Source organism: Notechis scutatus, chromosome 3 (genome assembly GCF_049901735.1).
Source record: "Notechis scutatus isolate UNSWTSFEM ecotype Mainland chromosome 3, rNotScu1.2, whole genome shotgun sequence".
NCBI classification, from domain to species: Eukaryota; Metazoa; Chordata; class Lepidosauria; order Squamata; family Elapidae; genus Notechis; species Notechis scutatus.
The window spans coordinates 150,698,463-150,716,942 of NC_142011.1; the positions used below are offsets into that span (position 1 = coordinate 150,698,463).

Here is an 18,480-nt window from a genome sequence, read left to right on the forward strand (position 1 = left end):
TACATCAGTTTGTTTATACTGTATTGCTTCAGAAACAGTGATTTTTGCTATTTAGGGTTTAATTTTCTCCATTGCCTTTGAAATCTACTGAAAGAAAATCCGGAGAGCCAATTACCATATATAGTAATTTCTTAGTATGCTTCAGAATAATTCATTTTCTTAAATAAATATATTTAATATTTTACTATTTTCATTGCTTTTGAGCTCAGTTCATTTTTAAATTGACATCTCTAATATTGCCAATTTCAAATATAAGCCTATAAGAATATATTTTATTATTTCCTTAGCTCTGTTAAAGTTTCATGGATGATAAACTCAGCACCAGTTTCTTACCTAAGAATTCTGGCTTTCCATTTAAAATGTTTTATATTGGATGATTTAAAACCACTTGATGAGAGTAACTTTAGCAAGAACTGGGAACGGCAACAAAACTAAACCTGGTTACTTCATATTAGTGCTTTTATGGATATTGACCTTTTTTTGGTAAGTTTAATAAAAGTGAAAGGCTTAAGAATGCAGCCGTGGGCTAGTATAGGGTTGTGTTATTATTATTTTTCATGCTCTTCTGTTCATTTTGGCTCTGTGAAAGGTTTATACTAGTAAGACAGCACAAATAGATGCAAACTCCTAGGTTTCATAGACTTGGGATAAATAACCTTGCCTGGATCACCTTTGTTGTTTTTCAGGAATTGATTTCTAGAAAAAATAAATCACACCTATTCCTAGCTGGCAAGGACAGTGAGGATATCCATGTATATTGAAAGTAGGAGAGAAGAAAAGGCTTAGAAAATATTTACTGACATTTGTTAATTACTTCCTAGCATAAAGCAAACTTGTAGAGGAAAAAATATTTTGAGGACATTATTGGTAAGAAATGATCAGAGCTTTTCTTTTTGTCCTTCTGCAGTATAAATGTGTAATACTGAAATTCTATGGACATAATTCAGTGTTTTCCACAGAAATAAGCCAGCCGAAAGGTTTGATTTCTCTTCTCTAGAGATCATTATTCCACTATTCCAAAGCTTGGCAGATTTGAAAATTCAAAATAATCATCTTGGGTTTTACATGTTATTTGTTGTATAAAACAATTCCTTTTCAAATGGTTTTATCTTTTAGGAAAAAAAACCCCATTCACTGTGTTTGCTATGGAAAATTGTGTGTTTGATGCAGATGCTTCTACAGTATATATGTACATACATGTTACCTTTGGACTCTTTTGGTGAGAAGCACCACATTTTGGTCTCTTCAATTGTCTCCCAAGGAGGAACACTGTGGTAAGGAGAGGGACATCAATCCTGGCTTCACAACAGTTAAATAAGGAAATGTTGCTTCTGATTTCTAGATCAGAGAACAATGGAACTGGGATGTGTTTTCTTTGTTTTTTTCTTCCTGATTCCTTTTTGTTTCATGTTTTATCTTTTACGTTAAGAACCTTATAATGGGAACTGTCTTACTATTTGTAAATCTTAAGACAGAAAAGGAACTCCTTTTGACTTAAGAGGGCAACTAAAATGTTTTTAATCAAAACAGAATTTTGTGACTCCAAATGTGGCTGAACAGCAGTGCTAAAACAAAATCCTGAAACAAAAATAAATAATATAATGTATTGAAGACCAAAATAATCATTTTCATAATCTTTACATAGTGGGCTTATTTAATATCTTGAGCCAATATTATATACATATGTAAACATCATTAACTCTTATCAACTTGTTGTTTTTCATAACATGTGCACTTCTAATTCCTTGATGATAAATTAGATATATGATGTTTGAATTGATATGGATGAACTTACATGGTGTCTAGTTCTGCATATATTTTAGCTTCTCCTAAATAGTTATATTCTAATAAAATGGATTATGATACACATATTTTATTGGCTTAATACTTACATTAAAATAGAACAGTACTTTTATCCTTGCTGTAGTTAATGCCATGATTGCAATATGCCTCAGAAAAATGATCCTTAATTTATATTTTATTAATCTGGTATATCTCAGGCCACTTAGTGAAGATCCATTGGATGGTATGATTCAGTAATAAGAGAAAATAATCATTTATTTGTCACATCACAACACCTCTTATTAGCACTGGATCAGATTTCTAGTGTTCTGCAATGGATACTGAAAAAATCTCTACCTACTCCATGTTATCAAAATTCTGAATAAACTAGGGAGTTAAATTCTACTTTAAAGTAATTTCTCCTATTTAATTTCATGTTTAAATTTTTTTTGCAACAAGTGGCGCTAACAAACTAAACAAAATCAGCTGGGTTAAGTACTTGGATGGTAGATCTTACAAGAATACTAGCTTGCCTGGAAAGTGAGAAAGAATATATGGAAAAACACAATAGCAAATCACTTGTTTATTACTATTAAGAAAGCTATCAGAACTTCTGATTCTGCATCCATAACACTTACTGCATGCATTGGTTATTGTAATATTCAAATTATACATGCAAATGACAAAACCAGGAGACAGGGAAAAAGAATTTTGGAGGAAGCAAGGATAATTGAATATGCAAGGATTAAAACTGTAAAAAATGTAGAAGAGCAATAAAGATAACACAAATAGAACACTACGAACTTGCACACAAGTTTTCTTTTTATTATGTATTGTGATGGTTCTATACCCTTAAGATGTGCATACACAAAGCAGTTCAAGAGTAAACTATCATTAAACTTGTTTTCTCATTAAAAAAAAAAGAAAGAAAGCTATCAGAACTTTATCCAGGGTTTGGCTTAATTATTTATCTAGAAATTCAAACCTGTATTTGGGAGTAAATCAGAGCAGAGTAGAATAATAGTTGGAAAGGACCTTGAAGGTCTTCTAGTCCAACACCCTGCTCAGGGAATTATCAACAAAGAATCAAATACCCCTAGTGAAATAAATTTATTATGTTGAATCATGATTATTTTTTTGCTGTAGATGTGGATGTTGTTGAAATTGGTCTGGAAATCTCAACAGAATTATGCACTTGCTGATAGGATGCCAAATAAAGACACTAAACGTATTAATAGTCAATAGTTAGCATGCTTAATTAAAAGGAATTGCATTGATTTTTAATTATCTGAGCCTTGTAATATTTAAGGAAGGCTTCTCTCTATAATTTTACAGTTGATTATTAAGATTTCATAGCAAATACAATTGGGAGGTAACAGATTTTTATCGTGGTATTTTGTGGAGTGCATTACTATTAGATATTATAATTACTTTAAAATGGTCTTTAAAATCTAGTGCCATCATGATGTGACATGGCTATACCTTGCAAAATTCTAATACAATATCTTCTTTGTTATGAATGATGGGTATTGTTTCTGTGGGGTTATTAATTGCTGAACATGAGGAATAACATCTGTAACAAGTGTTTGTATTATAATGTATTTAGGATATGCTGATAACTTATTTTTTTATCTACGTAGAACTATTTCAATTAAGTTGGTTGGAGTGAATAATATAATATACCTCGAACTTTATTAAAGTTACCCGTAGCTGCTGAAGCTTAGCATTATCTTATTCCAGATTTATAGTGGGTTGTATCCAGATTTAGTCCATAAATTTCCAGGAGTCTCTCCTAAATATAGCCAAATGTGTATTCCAGCCAGATTTAGTGTCAGTATATCAAGCAATCTCACCATCATTCTAAGATATATGATATATTAAATATCCCTAATAAAATTTCCATATGTTCTGTTCTTAACCTTCTCAGGCTGTTTTGTAAATCCAAAAAGGCCAAGGCCATTCCCATCCTTTGAGACCCTTAGTTATAGTAATAAAAATCATGATACATAAAAATAAATTAAGCTTTTTTTCTTGTCCAGAAAAACAATGCACTTCAAAGAATTATATTTTATCTATTGAAGATGGGATGTGTTTTTCCTTTGTTCTGAAGAGGTTAATTATGAATGTAGCATTTCATCTAATCAGAGAGTTATGAGTGCATATTTGTGTGCAGTGTCTCTCTCTCTCTCTCTGTCTGTGTGTGTGTGTGTCTGTGTGTCTGTGTCTGTTTGTGTATGTGAAGTATATATGTACAAAAGGTTCCAGAGAAGAAGGAATATGGTAAAAATGGTGGTGTGAATAGTTTTTCAATATTATACACATAAATAATTATTTCAGTCTTGAGATTTCATGTGTCTTATGTGGTGGTTGTTATTATTTATTACTGTTGTTTTATAGTCCATGGGTTAACTGCTAAGACTGGCTGCCCTTTTATTTTTTTATATTGAAGTGGAAATGTAGTTTGGACATAATGGATTATTGATTGGTCTGAGAACAGCAGAAGCCCCAAGGCCTAGTCATCAATGGTACTTACTCTCCCATTAGAGAATGCATCACTTCATGCAGCCATTTGGGATCCAAATCTGTAGAATATAAGCCTATAATTGTTGATCTTGTAACAGAACAGTTTTTAGGGCAAGGAGCTCTTCATTATTGTGATGGACTTGCTCCTTTCCCCCTCCCATTTGCTCAAATAATAGTTTCTTTGTTTTGGTAGTAAGATAAGCTGGATCAGGATGTTAATGATGTATTTTAATTCATGCCTTATAGTGCTACAGTGTAACCCATAGAATACATTTCTTTGTCTCTGTGAAGACAAACATGACCAGTATACTAAAGCACAAAATATGTACTGAGTGGGTGACAGGGCTATGTTTCTCTATATATCTTGTAAAACCATGCAAGAATGAACCTTTTAGTAAAATTCCTTTTAAAAAAATGTTCACATTTTTTTGCTCCATGCTTTCCCTTGTTTTCTGTCCTGTGAATCTTCTCTATTTCTCACTGGCGAGATCTGTATTTGCTTAATATATCCTTATAGGTGTGTCTCTCCATGAAGGTTATTATTGGTAGTGCTGTTTCAGAAGCGCCTAATTATTTTCTCAGAAATTTTGGAGCCGTTTTTAATACCATCATTAACTCAGGAGAAGGAGGGAGAGAAAGCAAATGGTGTGGGCAAAGAATCTCAGAGTAAATCTGCAGTGTTAACAGTTGCATATCTGAAAATAATGCCTTCCAGAACACAAAAAAAGAAGCAGACATCTCTTTGCCCAGAATAAAACAAACTGCCGCTTTAGCATTTCTGGAGACTAGGATCCTGGAGACAGGATGAGGCCAAAGTTCCCAGCCCTTGAAAAATAGGCCACCTATAAGATTTGCAAAACTGCATCAATTCAAATGAAAATGCAGAGTCAGAAATCAATTGACTCAGCTCACACTGGATTCTGAGATCAGGCCGTTTTGGAGCTGATCCTGAAATGGTGCAGAACATTATTGTGCAAGTGCCTTTTTCACCTGTAGTTAAAAAAAAAGACTTGGCAAAATTTTATCATCTTCTATGGCTCTTGAGGGAATAAAATCAAGGCAAAATCCTGCTAACTTTCCCCTAATTTCTATATTCACTCTGAAGGACGTATCCTGCTGGGATTTCCTATAAAAGTCAAGGATCTCCTTACTATTTAAAGTCGGGCTGTTTTCCCCTCCCTAGTTCATCTTGCTACCCTAATGTCTCCTAAATGCTCTGCTGTTACAAAACAGTTGTGTTATCCTTGAAGGATAGGAATTGAATATTTAAAAAAAAATGTTTCCTTGTACAAACCTCTTTGAATCATTTCTTATCTGAAAAGTTTTAATTATAAGATAAACTGCTGTTAAAGAAGTTAAAGCTTATTTTCTTAAGGGATTTTATATATAACATTACTTTGAAGCACATGAAGTGGAATAGATATAATAATTACTTGTCTAAAATAAAAGTATGATTTAGTTTTATAACTGTTACCTCTAAACTGGTGATGTTGAAGTGTGGAGATAACTGCCAAAATTCTCAACCAGCTTGGTTCATCTTTTCATCTTTTCTATTCCGGCTAGATCTTAACAGAATTGGAATTCAATAACTTATGTATGCTATGTATCCCTAGCTTAGCAATTAATTCTGCATACACCTTCTTCGGTTAATGAACAGTAGTGTTGCCTGAGAATTCCTGTATTTACACAAACCATTGGTATGCATTATGAGCTGGTTATAAAGAGAGAAGATAGGATTTGTCACGGTGATAATAGATATAGATGATTCATTGCTCATGGCTCTTTAATGGCATGGAATTGAGCTGTGAAGGGCAAAATACCACGATAGCACACTAATATCAACAAAAGAGTACATTATGATCAATTTAGTCAAAGTATACTTGCAAATAGCATTCTCTGTTGCCAAATCAAATGAAATATTTATTATTAGGCCCACCTTACACTTGATGTTAGCCCAATGGCTGAGAAGCAATAGTCCTCATTTCTGATTGAAATCAATCCCCCCCCCCATGGGTCTGGTTCTATTGGTTCTCAGATACCTTTTTAAATCAACCTGGTTAACAAAAGCTAACTCCAAACTTGTCCTTAATCTCCCTTTGGAAAGCCTCTGTCCATTATGATTTGAAAATGCCAGGAGTCATCTTCAGCAATGAAACTGGGATACTGACTTTACAACCGGTTTAAGCCTAGTATCCAACTTTACAGATTATGAATTCTTCTCAAATTGCTATATTCTCTTATCTCTCTTTAATTCTAATCCTGCAATTCTCTTGGTTAGGTTCTGCAATTCTCTTGATTACCCTCTGCAATTCTTTGGCAGTGATATAAAAACATCCTTTTTCAGCAGTGCTTATGTACATGGCGGAGATGTCCCTGTGGAACAAGCCATATGCTCCTTTGTTGCTTTCTATCGGGAATCAAGGAAGATACATATTTATCCCATTTAAAAGAACCACCCTGGTGGACAGCACAATGTCTAGCTGCCCATGCTTCTATTTCACCAGGATTCTAACATCTTTCCAAGTTGCCGGATTTTTTTTTTTTTTGCTACTGTTTGTTTCATCCTTCCTACATACAGTTGAAGTGTAGCAAGAATGTTCATGATTGCCACTGCTAACTGTATTACAGTTGCTATAATAATGTATTTTGTATACTTCTATTGTATTTTATATGTTTTTAAAATAATAATTACATGTTCATATAGTTCTGCTTTCTGACCTGAAGGCTCTAATAAAAGTTTGATTTGAATTATGGCCACAGACCAGAACGCATTTCCATTACTGATTCACAGAACTGGATCCCTCTATTCCTAGTCTTAAAATGTTTTAAATCTACCATGCTGTTCATATAAATTGGTTAATATACTTCAGGAATAATCGCTTTGGGGAGATGTTTTAAATAAAATCCATCTTGTGCACATGCTTTCTGAGAGGAAAATTAAAATTAGATGGGGCAGAAATACAGATACCACGAAGCAGAAATGTGAATCCTCCTTTTGAAGTATTAGGTATACAAATATTACGATTGGATCCATACTCTGCAAATAAGATGCATCTTCACCAACAGAGAGACAAGATTATTATTTTTCTTAAAAAGCAAGGTAGATTAAAAAAGGTGTTTTTCCTTTAAACATGAAGCACTTGTAATAAACAAGTAGAAAGATTTATTCAGTATATAAAAGAGGTTATATATGCATGTATCAACCATTTATTTACAGGCAGAAAGAACAGCATCTAATTTTGAATAGGTACTACAGAATATATAAAGATGTTCCTCTAACATGTAAAAATGAGTTTTTCTACAGCTTTTAATGTAGCAAAATTGTGAACACATTCCTATATTTTATTTTCATTAACAAGGATATTAGCAATCAACTAAGATAAAATAGTAGTGTTCATTTAATGGGCTTGTTTATAGGAATTTTATTTAATTAAAATAAGATGCATCCTTTTCTGTATGTCTGCATATTTAAGAAAACATTTTTAATAAGGATAGTCTACTGGGTCCTACAGAAATCCTTTATCTCTAGACAGACAAAATTTTGGCTGTTTTTCATGAAATTATACATGTGTATAAAACCACAGACTTAAAATATTACAGTTACTTCAAGAAAGGGCTTATTAAGTTGAAACTACATGCACACTATTTTTTGGTTTGGAAAGACAAATTTAACTGTTTGTGAGATTGATGTTCTTATTTTTAGCACATACCAATTACATGCATACTCTGTATCCCAGTAACTGAAACTACTATTTCGTAGGTTTGTTTATGTTATTTTACTGAGCTTATGAAATATCCTACTGGGTTTTCTGAATTATAATATCATCCAAGTTAAATTTAATACAAGAGTTTGATTTAGATGAAAAGAAAACTTTAACAGAGGCCTGTCACAAAGAAGAATGTTGTGAATGTGCTTCAAATGAAATGCTTTTGCATTTAGTAATGAGGTGTTGTGCTTTTGTTTTGGTTGCAGGTTTTGTTTGCCATCTGACTCAGAAACATCAATGAATGCTTATATCCGGAATGCTCTCAAGCTGAGAAGCAGTTTGAATATAGGAATGAAGAGATAGAAGCTTGGTGAGAAACATCCCCATCCCAATAGAAATTTCAACATAATTTTCCACTCCTGGGCAGGGCTTTTACCTGTTGACTGATGTTGTTGGAATACAGATGGATTGTAGTGTAGGTGCAAACATGGAATTGCGAAGAGCCTCCAGTCCTCACAGGATGAATAAGAATGATGTGGATGCAGACAAATCTGTGTTGCACAGCTGCTGCATATGTGGCAAGAGTTTTCCCTTCCAGAGCTCACTGTCGCAACACATGAGGAAGCACACTGGAGAGAAGCCCTATAAGTGCCCTTACTGTGATCACAGAGCTTCCCAAAAGGGCAACTTAAAGATCCATATTCGGGGTCACCGAACAGGCACCATAAGCCAGAGGAATGATGTGGAGACGGTGGGAGAGGCTCAGCTTAATGAGATGAGGGTCTTCGAAGGCTTTGATGGTTGCACCAGCCCTACCAAAAGCACCTCTGCTTGCAACAAAATATTGAATGGAACAGTTCCCACAGAGGATAGCAAGATCTTGCTCAGAAGCAGCAGAAAAGAGGTATTGGCCGATGATGTTAAACTATGTACTGTTCAGTGCAACTTCTGTAAAAGCAAATTTGAAGGGAAGAAAGAGTTGGAGCAACACATACACCAAGTGCATAAGCCTTTCAAATGTAGGCTGTGTAATTACATGACCCTAAGACAGGAGACCCTTTTAAACCACATAGAGAGAGACCATATTACCACTCAAATTCCAAATGGGGAAGCCTACCCCGAGAACTGCAAGCCTGAGTCCAATGCTGGAGAATTTCCTTGTGAAGTCTGTGGACAAGCCTTTAGTCAAACATGGTTCCTCAAAGCTCACATGAAGAAGCATCGAGGGTCATTTGACCATGGGTGCCACATTTGTGGCCGGAAATTTAAAGAGCCCTGGTTCCTTAAAAACCACATGAAATCTCATGGCCCAAAAGCTGGGAGTAAAAACAAGCCCAAAAGTGATTTAGAGCCCATTGCCACTATCAACAATGTCATTCAAGAAGAGACTATTGTGACTGGATTATCCCTTTATGAAGTTTGTACCAAGTGTGGAAACCTGTTTACAAATATGGAGAGCCTAAAAGCACATAATTCTGTACACTGTAAGTCTCAAGGGATTTGCAGTGATCCCAGAGAAGAGAGACTAATAGATGGAGATTTGGATTCATCTATAGCAAAACAGTTTTTCTTCCAATATCTGAACTTGAGGCCGTCTGTATGGATAGAAGGTGTTTCAAGGGGCCAGTCAGGTAGAAGAGTAGCTGAGCTGGATCCAGTCAACAGTTACCAAGCTTGGCACTTGGCTACCAAAGGGAAAGTTGCAGAGCCTTCTGAGTACGTTAAGTATTTAGGATGGGATGAAGTTCTGGCAGATGCTGATGTCACATATGACAGGGACAAAAGGGAATATATCCTTGTTAGTCAAGAGAAACGCAAGCACGAGCAAGATGCATCCAACTCTTCCAGTAATCCAAAGAAGAAGAATTGCACTGGTGGCCGTTCAGAGAAAAGCAATAATGCACAAGCAGGGGACAACTGCATCCTTGATCCAGATGACTTAGAATACAGACCATCCTCACGTCAAAGCAGAAGGGTATCACAGAACAAGTCCACCGAGTGCTTTGAGTGTGGCAAGATTTTCCGCACATATCACCAAATGGTGCTTCATTCCCGAGTCCACAGGAAAGAGCGCCGAAGCTGCAGTGAAGGTGGATCGGTAGTTCAACATGATAGATACGGTTCCAATAGTGAGGACGGTGATTCTGGATCTGTCAGTGCACCGAGTACACCAAGTTCTGCTTCTGCTCAAGAAGATTCGGTTACCTCTGGAATAGGTGAAGAGGGTCCTGAGGACAGCTCTGAAGAAGGGATACATGAGCCATCCCCATGTAAGTATCTGTAGGTAGCTGCATTTTAATTCACAAGTCTTCATTTTGTTTTCTTCCTTATAAAACTTTATACAGGTAGTCCTCGACTTACGACCACAATTGAGTCCAAAATTTATGCTGCTAAGTGAGACATTTTGTTAAGTGAGTCTTGTCCCATTTGATGACCTTTCTTGCTGCAGTTGTTAAGTGAATCACCAGTTGATAAGTTAGTAATGCAGTTGTTAAGTGAATCCAATTTATCCATTGACTTTGCTTGTCGGAGAGTCACAACTGTTGATCATTTGATCCCGGCACACTGCAACCGTCATAAATATGAATCAGTTGCCAGTTGTCTGAATTTTGATCACATGACCACAGTGATGCTGCAGTGGACATAAGCATGAAAAATGGTCATAAGTCACTTTTTTTCAGTGATGCTGTAACTTCAAATGGTCACTAAATGAACTGTTGTAAGTGGAGGATGACCTATACATACTAAAGGTTCTTTAGTGTTGGTTATGTTTTTTTTAAAAAAAACAAAAAGATCTAATAAAAGCAAGAACAGAATTCCACCAGCTGTTTAATGTGTTGAAATGGTTTTTGGCCATGGATTGATTCAAAGATATATATAGGTGGTCCTCGTTTAGCCAGTTGGGACTGTCAGCTTAAGTGATAAGTGGTCACTAAGTGAAGCCGTCCCTTTGCTTATGATCTTACTTCAGATTTCCTTTGCTTTACAGACTCATGATGGTTGTAAATGAAACGATTGATCATAAATTTACTTCTTCAGCACCATCATCACTGTGGATGGTTGCTTAATGAGGCTAAAGGAGGACTGCTGGTAATTGTACTTAAAGCTGTTGAAACGATTGAGCAGTTAGTTGGGTAGTTCTATTAGGATTAAGGTTTGACTATGGATGCCTAAACTGTATCTTGTTTATTGTTCAGTTTGCCTTATGTGAGGGGAATAATAGAGCTCCAAGGCCATGGAAGAGTCAATCTGGATTGAGGATATTATTGCATTTAGAACTACTATATATGGCTAAAAGTAGGTTCCTTGTTTCAGACTGTCTCTTGTTAGCATGCTAACTAGTACAAAGTGGTGGAGGGGAAAGGGCAGTGCATAAGGATTGAATGTCTAACAGGACTAATGTCTGGATTTGACCCAGTTCCTTGAAACTGTATTGTTACAGTGGTCAACTTCCATTTAACATTCATTATACTCAAGTAGCAAACTAGGTGAGATTTTTGTTGCTGGAGTATGCCTGCACTCGTGATCCACAAGGAAAGGTTTATGTCTGCAGACCTGTTTCACCTGATTGGCATCCTCCATTCCAGAATCACTGAATAGGAGAGATGTGTGTAATTAACTTCACTTTCATTGTTGGCTTATTCTCAGCTATTTTCTAGGCACTGAATTGCACTTTGTACAAACAGCTCTATTTTTTTTTAGTACATAACTCACATAGTAGATTTAATTACATCAAGGCTTTTAAAAATCTGATATTATATTATGTCTCAAAATAATAGATTTAAACACATTCACTGCTTCCCTTCATAATTAATATTCACTGTTATTGATAAAGTATTTTTTTATATTTAAATATATTTTGGGATACTAAAAATCCTGTTTGCTATAAAATGAACATTAGGCTGCATTGGATAACTCCTTCTTAATTTGTTAAATTGCATTTACTATAATAGGAAAATAGTGAAGTGACAGAATATGTCTGAGCATTAAAATTGGAGTTCCAGATTGCATGGATAAATTAAAACTTAGTAGGATTTGCTATACTTTTTTGACATATAAATAGTGGAAGACTTCGTTACACTGAGTAGGCATAGTAGCAGTAATTTATAGAAGTAGAATATAAATCTTTTTCAAACTCCTATAGGAATCATTATGGCAAAGTCAGGGAAAGAAAGATGCTGACTCCATCCATGCTCACTCAGTTTCCCACGAAACTGCATCCCATAATAACTCTTCAGATGATATGAAGGCCAAGCTTGGATGTGAAATATTCAGTGACATTTTGTCCTCCTATTCTTAACTTTTCCTCTGAAATTGTCAACTTTTTTTTATAGGAAGTCAAATATATTTGTTGAATGCATAGAAGTGTAACTTTGAAGTAAGATCTACTCATTTACCTGGGTTTAGAATATATATTTAGGATATTTACCATAGCAGGGCCAACTTGGTGCTTCTAAATGTTTTGAGAGAATCATTTCTAGACTTAACAGCTAACATGGCCAGTAGCATGCCCAAAATATATGGTGGTATAAAACTTGGGGAAGGTAAAATTCACTGAAAAATACTGCACTTTGCCATAGTGTCCTCATCACAAATTTGTTGGATAGATTTAGGGTGCTTATTTTGCTTTAAACTATGTGATGCTCTCCATGATTCAATAATGATAATATTTAATGTTTAATGATTATTTAACAATCATCAGTAAAATATATATGCATATTCTTTTTCTTCTTCCATTTTGATCCTGTGCTTTTAAAAGTTGTATTTGAAAAACTCCTAGGCTAATTAATCCCTGTGGATTACTGCAATCCTTAGAGTCTGACTCTGGCTAAATGAAACAAATTATTCTTCAACTAGAAGCTGGGTAAATATTTGAAAGAACAGTACTGTGATTGCATTTGTATCATATTTTTCATTGCTTAGTTCTCTTTGTTTATGAGACTCTTTTAGATTCTCTTAAATTCCAGGGAACTTTTTCCCTACAGCGTGTGTGTGTATGTGTGTGTGTATACACACACACAACTAACATACACACACATACACACATCTACCTACCTACCTACCTACCTATCTTATTTACTGGTTAGTAGCACAGTGCCTTTCTACTGACATTTCTCCCCCTTGAAGAGTTAGCTGATTTGAGTTTTCAGATTTTTATTATGCACTGGGAAGCTAAAGAAATAATCAGTGCATTATTGAGAAGTTTAAAAAATGCATTTAGAGTTGCTATACCAAGGAGCTTTTCTCAAAATAACTAGTGACATATTTAAGCTGGTCAGCCTAATTTATTCAGCCAAAAGTAATTATTGCTTTCCACTGAGTGTTAAATACTTAAATCAGACAGCATTTGCAAATGTGTTTATTGCAATCATTTTTATAAATTGACGTACAATTTAAAGTGTATGTCTGTAATGGCTGAAACTTTAATATTTCATCACTATAAATTAACTTAATCTTCAACATTTTAACAATGTTAACATTTTCAAAAAAGCATTTCTCAAATCATCAGTAAGGCCAGATATGAAATTTATGTTATTTTATGTCTTACTTCATATCTAGACTTTAGAGCAAGTTTAGCATTTAGACATAAATAGATTATTATTGATGAAGTAAAAATATATTACCATCAGTTAACATTAAAAACAAATTATCAGGAAATATTGTGGCAGAAAGAGTTCCCATGTTTTAAGGCTGAAGAACAGGTACAAAAAATAATTCTTTGTACGTTTGCCCAAATATTGGTGAGACTTACATGTGTGTATCAGTGTGTGTGTGTGTGTGTGTGTGTGTGTGTGTGTGAGTGAGTGTGTGTATTCATCTACATGCACACATTAATAAAACAGTAAAGACAATTTGTAAAATATATAAAAGGTTCTGTTCCAGCAGCTTGCTGGTCATGTTATAACTTTAAATTAAACATTTATTTTAGAGAAATATTTACCTGATAGATAACAATGTTAGCATCAGGTTTTGATTCCCTCCTTTGGGGGAGGATTTCGTAAGCAGTCTGGCACAATGGGAAGGACCCCTCCCTTGGAACCACCCATTTAATTTAATTTGACAGAAGTACCCTGCAGAGAAAGAAATAATAATCTTCATCAATTTGATATTGATCTGGTAGAAAGTCCCCTGATCTCAGTGGAAGTTATAGTAAAAATATAAGATTGCAGTGTTAATAATTAAATATACAGTTACTACCTGGCATTACATTAGGACAAAGTTTCTTGTCTAATGGATGTGGATTGTCATCGATAAAATAATGCTTATTATGTAGTCACTCTGGAATTGCGGAAGTCTCATAGGAAGTTTGAGTCTGCCTTTCAAAAGCAAATGACAACAGTCCCATTCTATGAACTTTGGGGGGAGAGCTTATTTTATTTCTTGTTTCCTGTTTCTTTCCAAGTTCTTTTCACAATGTTTTAACTCTTTTCAGAGCATCGCATCAGATATTTTGTCAAGGCAGTGTCAATCAGCCAAGTAAATAAATAAATAATGAGAACAAATAGAACTCACCAAATTTAATAATGAAAATTGGTGTACAAATATATTTTAATATGGCTTTGCTGTTTGCAGAGCTCAAAGTATTTCTGAGACATGTAAATAAATTTTAAATCATTTGAGGGCTCATAAATTGAGGGAAACATTTAAATAATAGATTGCATTATTATGTAAGAAACCGCTGGGAGACATTTATACGAATAATCGCTAATCACATTTGTTCTTGGTTATGTGAGATAAAAGTCAAGAGTCTCTTATGTTACCCTTCCTATTTGCAGAGTTCATTGACTCATGTACTGCTAAGTAGGTCAAATGCAAAACTATGTCAACTATATAAAAAAATAAAATTCAAGATAAAAGTGTAACATGTTGCTGAATATAATAATTATAGATAAATTTTAGAAACTGGTGAGTGGGGTTAACACACTACAAATTCAGCAAGCCAGCATTTGAAAAATCCCAAATTGAAGTAAGTGTCAATTTATTGGTTGCATTAAGTTTTTGCCCTGACACTTGCCCCCATCATCAAAGGAATAAAATATTTTTATTTGTTTAAAAAAGTTAACTTTTAATTTTGGTCAATGTGCAGAATTAAGTTCAATTTTAAGACAGTTATAATAAAAAGGAATTGAGTATAATAATTATAGATAAATTTTAGAAACTGGTGAGTGGGGTTAACACACTACAAATTCAGCAAGCTAGCATTTGAAAAATCCCAAATTGAAGTAAGTGTCAATTTATTGGTTGCATTAAGTTTTTGCCCTGACACTTGCCCCCATCATCAAAGGAATAAAATATTTTTATTTGTTTAAAAAAGTTAACTTTTAATTTTGGTCAATGTGCAGAATTAAGTTCAATTTTAAGACAGTTATAATAAAAAGGAATTGAGTATTACAAAAATAAAAAATCATACACACACAGATCTAATTTATTAAATTATTGAAACTATTCATGACATTTGTCATTAAAATTAGATTATTTTACGGATAGCTGTAGGTTGAACAATAGACATATGTTTTAGAAGTATCACAAGCTTATAAAATCATAGCTAGATAGTTTTAAATGATTGCCCTGAGGGATCATGATATTTTAAACAGATTAAACTAAACTTTATGTTGTGAATAGAAATGGTGATTGAGCAAAATGTAGCTACTCTCTTAGAATCATCTCTGAAGTGTTTGCTAGAAGGGAAGGAATAAGATCAGCATCTGTTTTGCTGGGTCTGATTGTTAAAAGGAGTGTAATTAAATCTTTACGCCAATTTAAATAAAAGGGGCAATGAAGAAGGACATGTGCTATTGATTCAGTTTCCTTCAAGGGACATGGAGATAAATAATCCTTTATGGGTGCTAATGTAAAAACCTTCCGTATGTTGGGCACAACATTTATTTGTTCATTCAGTTTATATCGCTGTCCATGTCACATTCGTGACTGTGTGGTTGACACAAGTAACAAGAAAACAATAAAGAAATACAATAAATAACCCAACCAGATAAAATAATAATAACAAACCCCAAAACCATAAAATATAATCAGTGGGAATGTTCAATCATACATTATAAACAGTAGGATCATCTTGTAGGTTCATACCTCCATCAGATACCCCAGACACAGTGGCAAAACCTTGTTTTCAGAGCATTCTGAAAAGTTAGAAGGGTTGGTACCAAACTAATCTTATAAATGGATGATGAGTGCCACTGCAAAGGACACTCCTTAATAGGCAGGATCTGTAACATGTTGGAAAGATTTTGGATCACTGCAAATTGTATCACTAGTATGTCTGAAATAGAGCTCTTTGGACTAAAGCTTAGATCCTGTAGCAAGTCCAGGTCCCTGTCTCTGGATGAGACAGGGACCCCTGGAGAAGAGAGACATCCTCCTGAGGAATCCGCCAAGGAGGGATCACTGAAAGGCCCATCAAATCAGCAAACCAATGCTGGCGAGGCCAAAAAGGAGCCACCAATATGATTTTGGTCCTGTCCAACAAGAGCTTTCGAATCTTGGTTGGGATCCATGGCAAAGGTGGAAAGGCGTAGAGCAATCCAGAAGGCCAGCTGCAACATAAGGCGTTAGTGCCTTCAGCTCCTTGGGAGAAATACCTAGTATATATACTGGGCAGATGTACATTGAGGGATGAGGCAAATAAATCCACTACTGGCAATCCAAACCTCAGGGAGATTTGCTGAAATAGGAAAGGATGCAGTTGCCATTCAGTAAGGTCAGTGGTCATCCTGCTGAGCAAATCTGCCTGTATATTATCAGAACCAGCAATATACTCGGCTCTAATTGACTGAAGATGTTGTTCTGCCCACCTGACCAGGGATTCTGCCTCTGTCATAAGAGAAAGGGACCTGGTATCTCCTTGAAGATTAATATGGGCTTTAGTGGCCACATTGTCAGATATAACCAGAAGATTAGATCCCGCCACCTGGGAGAGAAACTTTCTCAGGGCCAAAACAAACAGCTCTAAGATCTAACCAATTGATGCTATGATCCTGCTGTGACCACAATCCTTGAGCCCAGAGGGAACCTAAATGGGCACCCCAACCAGACAAGGAAGCATCAGTAGTAAGGACCGGGCAGGTTTCAAGCTTGAAAGACTGCACTTTGGACATGGCCCTAGGCAGCCACCAGTGGAAGGAAAGCAAAAACTTGTTTAGACAACTTTACTTTCCTGGGGGAATGGCTGGACCCCGCTCTCTGGAAAGGAAGCAAAAACCACTGTAAGGATCTGGCATGTAGCCTGGCCCCGGGAACAATACCAGTACAGGATATCATTTTCCCCAAAAGCTGAGAAAGAAGGTCTAAAGGGACAGAACTCTTGCCCTGAATGCCCCTAATCAACTCCTGTAGGTCAACCAGACTCTCCTGGGAGAGAAACACGTGACACACCTTAGTGACAATGATTGCTCCCAAATGAAGGAGGCGAGTAGTAGGAGAGAAATGGCTCTTTTTCCGATTAATGGAAAACCCCAAGTCCTGCAGAACTGAAATTGTGACTTGCAGATCCTGCTGAGCCTCTGACAAGAAGAAGACATGATTAAAATGTCATCTAAATAACATTGTAAACACCCTGGAAAGGAATGAAGGGGCACTGCTAAGGGGGCCAGAATCCTGGTAAAAACCCTAGGGGCAAAGACAAGCCAAAGGGGAGAACCCTGTATTGGAAATGACAGCCTTGATAACAAACCTAAGAAAACCTCCTGTGGGAGGAACAAATAGGGACATGTAAATAGGCTTCTGTCAAGTCTATTGATGTGAGGAAGTCCCCCTGCCAAACGCTTTCCAAGATGGAAGAAAAATCTGAAACAATGCCTGTACACAACAAATTTATTGAGTCGTTTCAGATCAAGAATTGTCCTCCACCCCCCTGAGGCCTTGGGAATAACGAAAATTCTGGAATAGAATCCTATCCCCTGTTGGTTGAGGGGAAACTTCCTGAATGGCTTTGAGGTCCAGCAAAAGCTGGATGGCCGACTCCATCAAACCCCGCCTCACAGCATCTCTAGATACTGGGCAGGAGATAAAGAACCTCGGAGGAGTGGAGTAGATTCTAGTGAAAGACCCGACCTAATGGTGGACAGAACCCAGGCATCTGAAGTAATACCCTCTCATAGGTCAGCAAACCACGCTAAATGACCACCAATGGGGATAGACTGTGCACTAGTGCTGGTGATGGAATGGGTGACTTCCTCCTCCTCGAAAGGGCCATTTAGAAGAAAACTGCTGCCTGCTCTTGCCTGAGCGGTCAGGATGAGGTTCTGGGCATTGATAAGCAGGTTTCGATGGCTGGTGGAAACTGGAAGTTGACTCTCCTCTGAACTGAGGGCATTTGAAATAAGGAGTCGATTGATGTTCCACTCTCTGTAGAAGTGAAGGAAGAATTTTCCTTTTGTCCTTGGTTTCCATCAGAAGGGGCTCAAGGACCTCACCAAAGATCTTATCCCCTAGGACTGGGGCAGACACCAAC

At 35.9% G+C, this 18,480-nt stretch overlaps 1 protein-coding gene across 6 annotated transcripts in view; it reads left to right on the plus strand.

The window, feature by feature from the left end:
- ZNF516 (zinc finger protein 516) overlaps positions 1 to 18,480 on the plus strand; it is a 127,931-nt gene that overhangs the window by 49,810 nt on the left and 59,641 nt on the right. For all 6 annotated transcript variants that reach the window (XR_015748848.1, XR_015748849.1, XM_026669916.2 and 3 more), the window contains exon 2: positions 8,279 to 10,282. Coding sequence is in view for 4 of the 6 variants with exons in the window: in XM_026669916.2 (XP_026525701.1) it covers positions 8,476 to 10,282 (1,807 nt within the window). In the remaining 2 variants the exon portion in view is untranslated. The remainder of the gene's footprint in view (positions 1 to 8,278; positions 10,283 to 18,480) is intronic.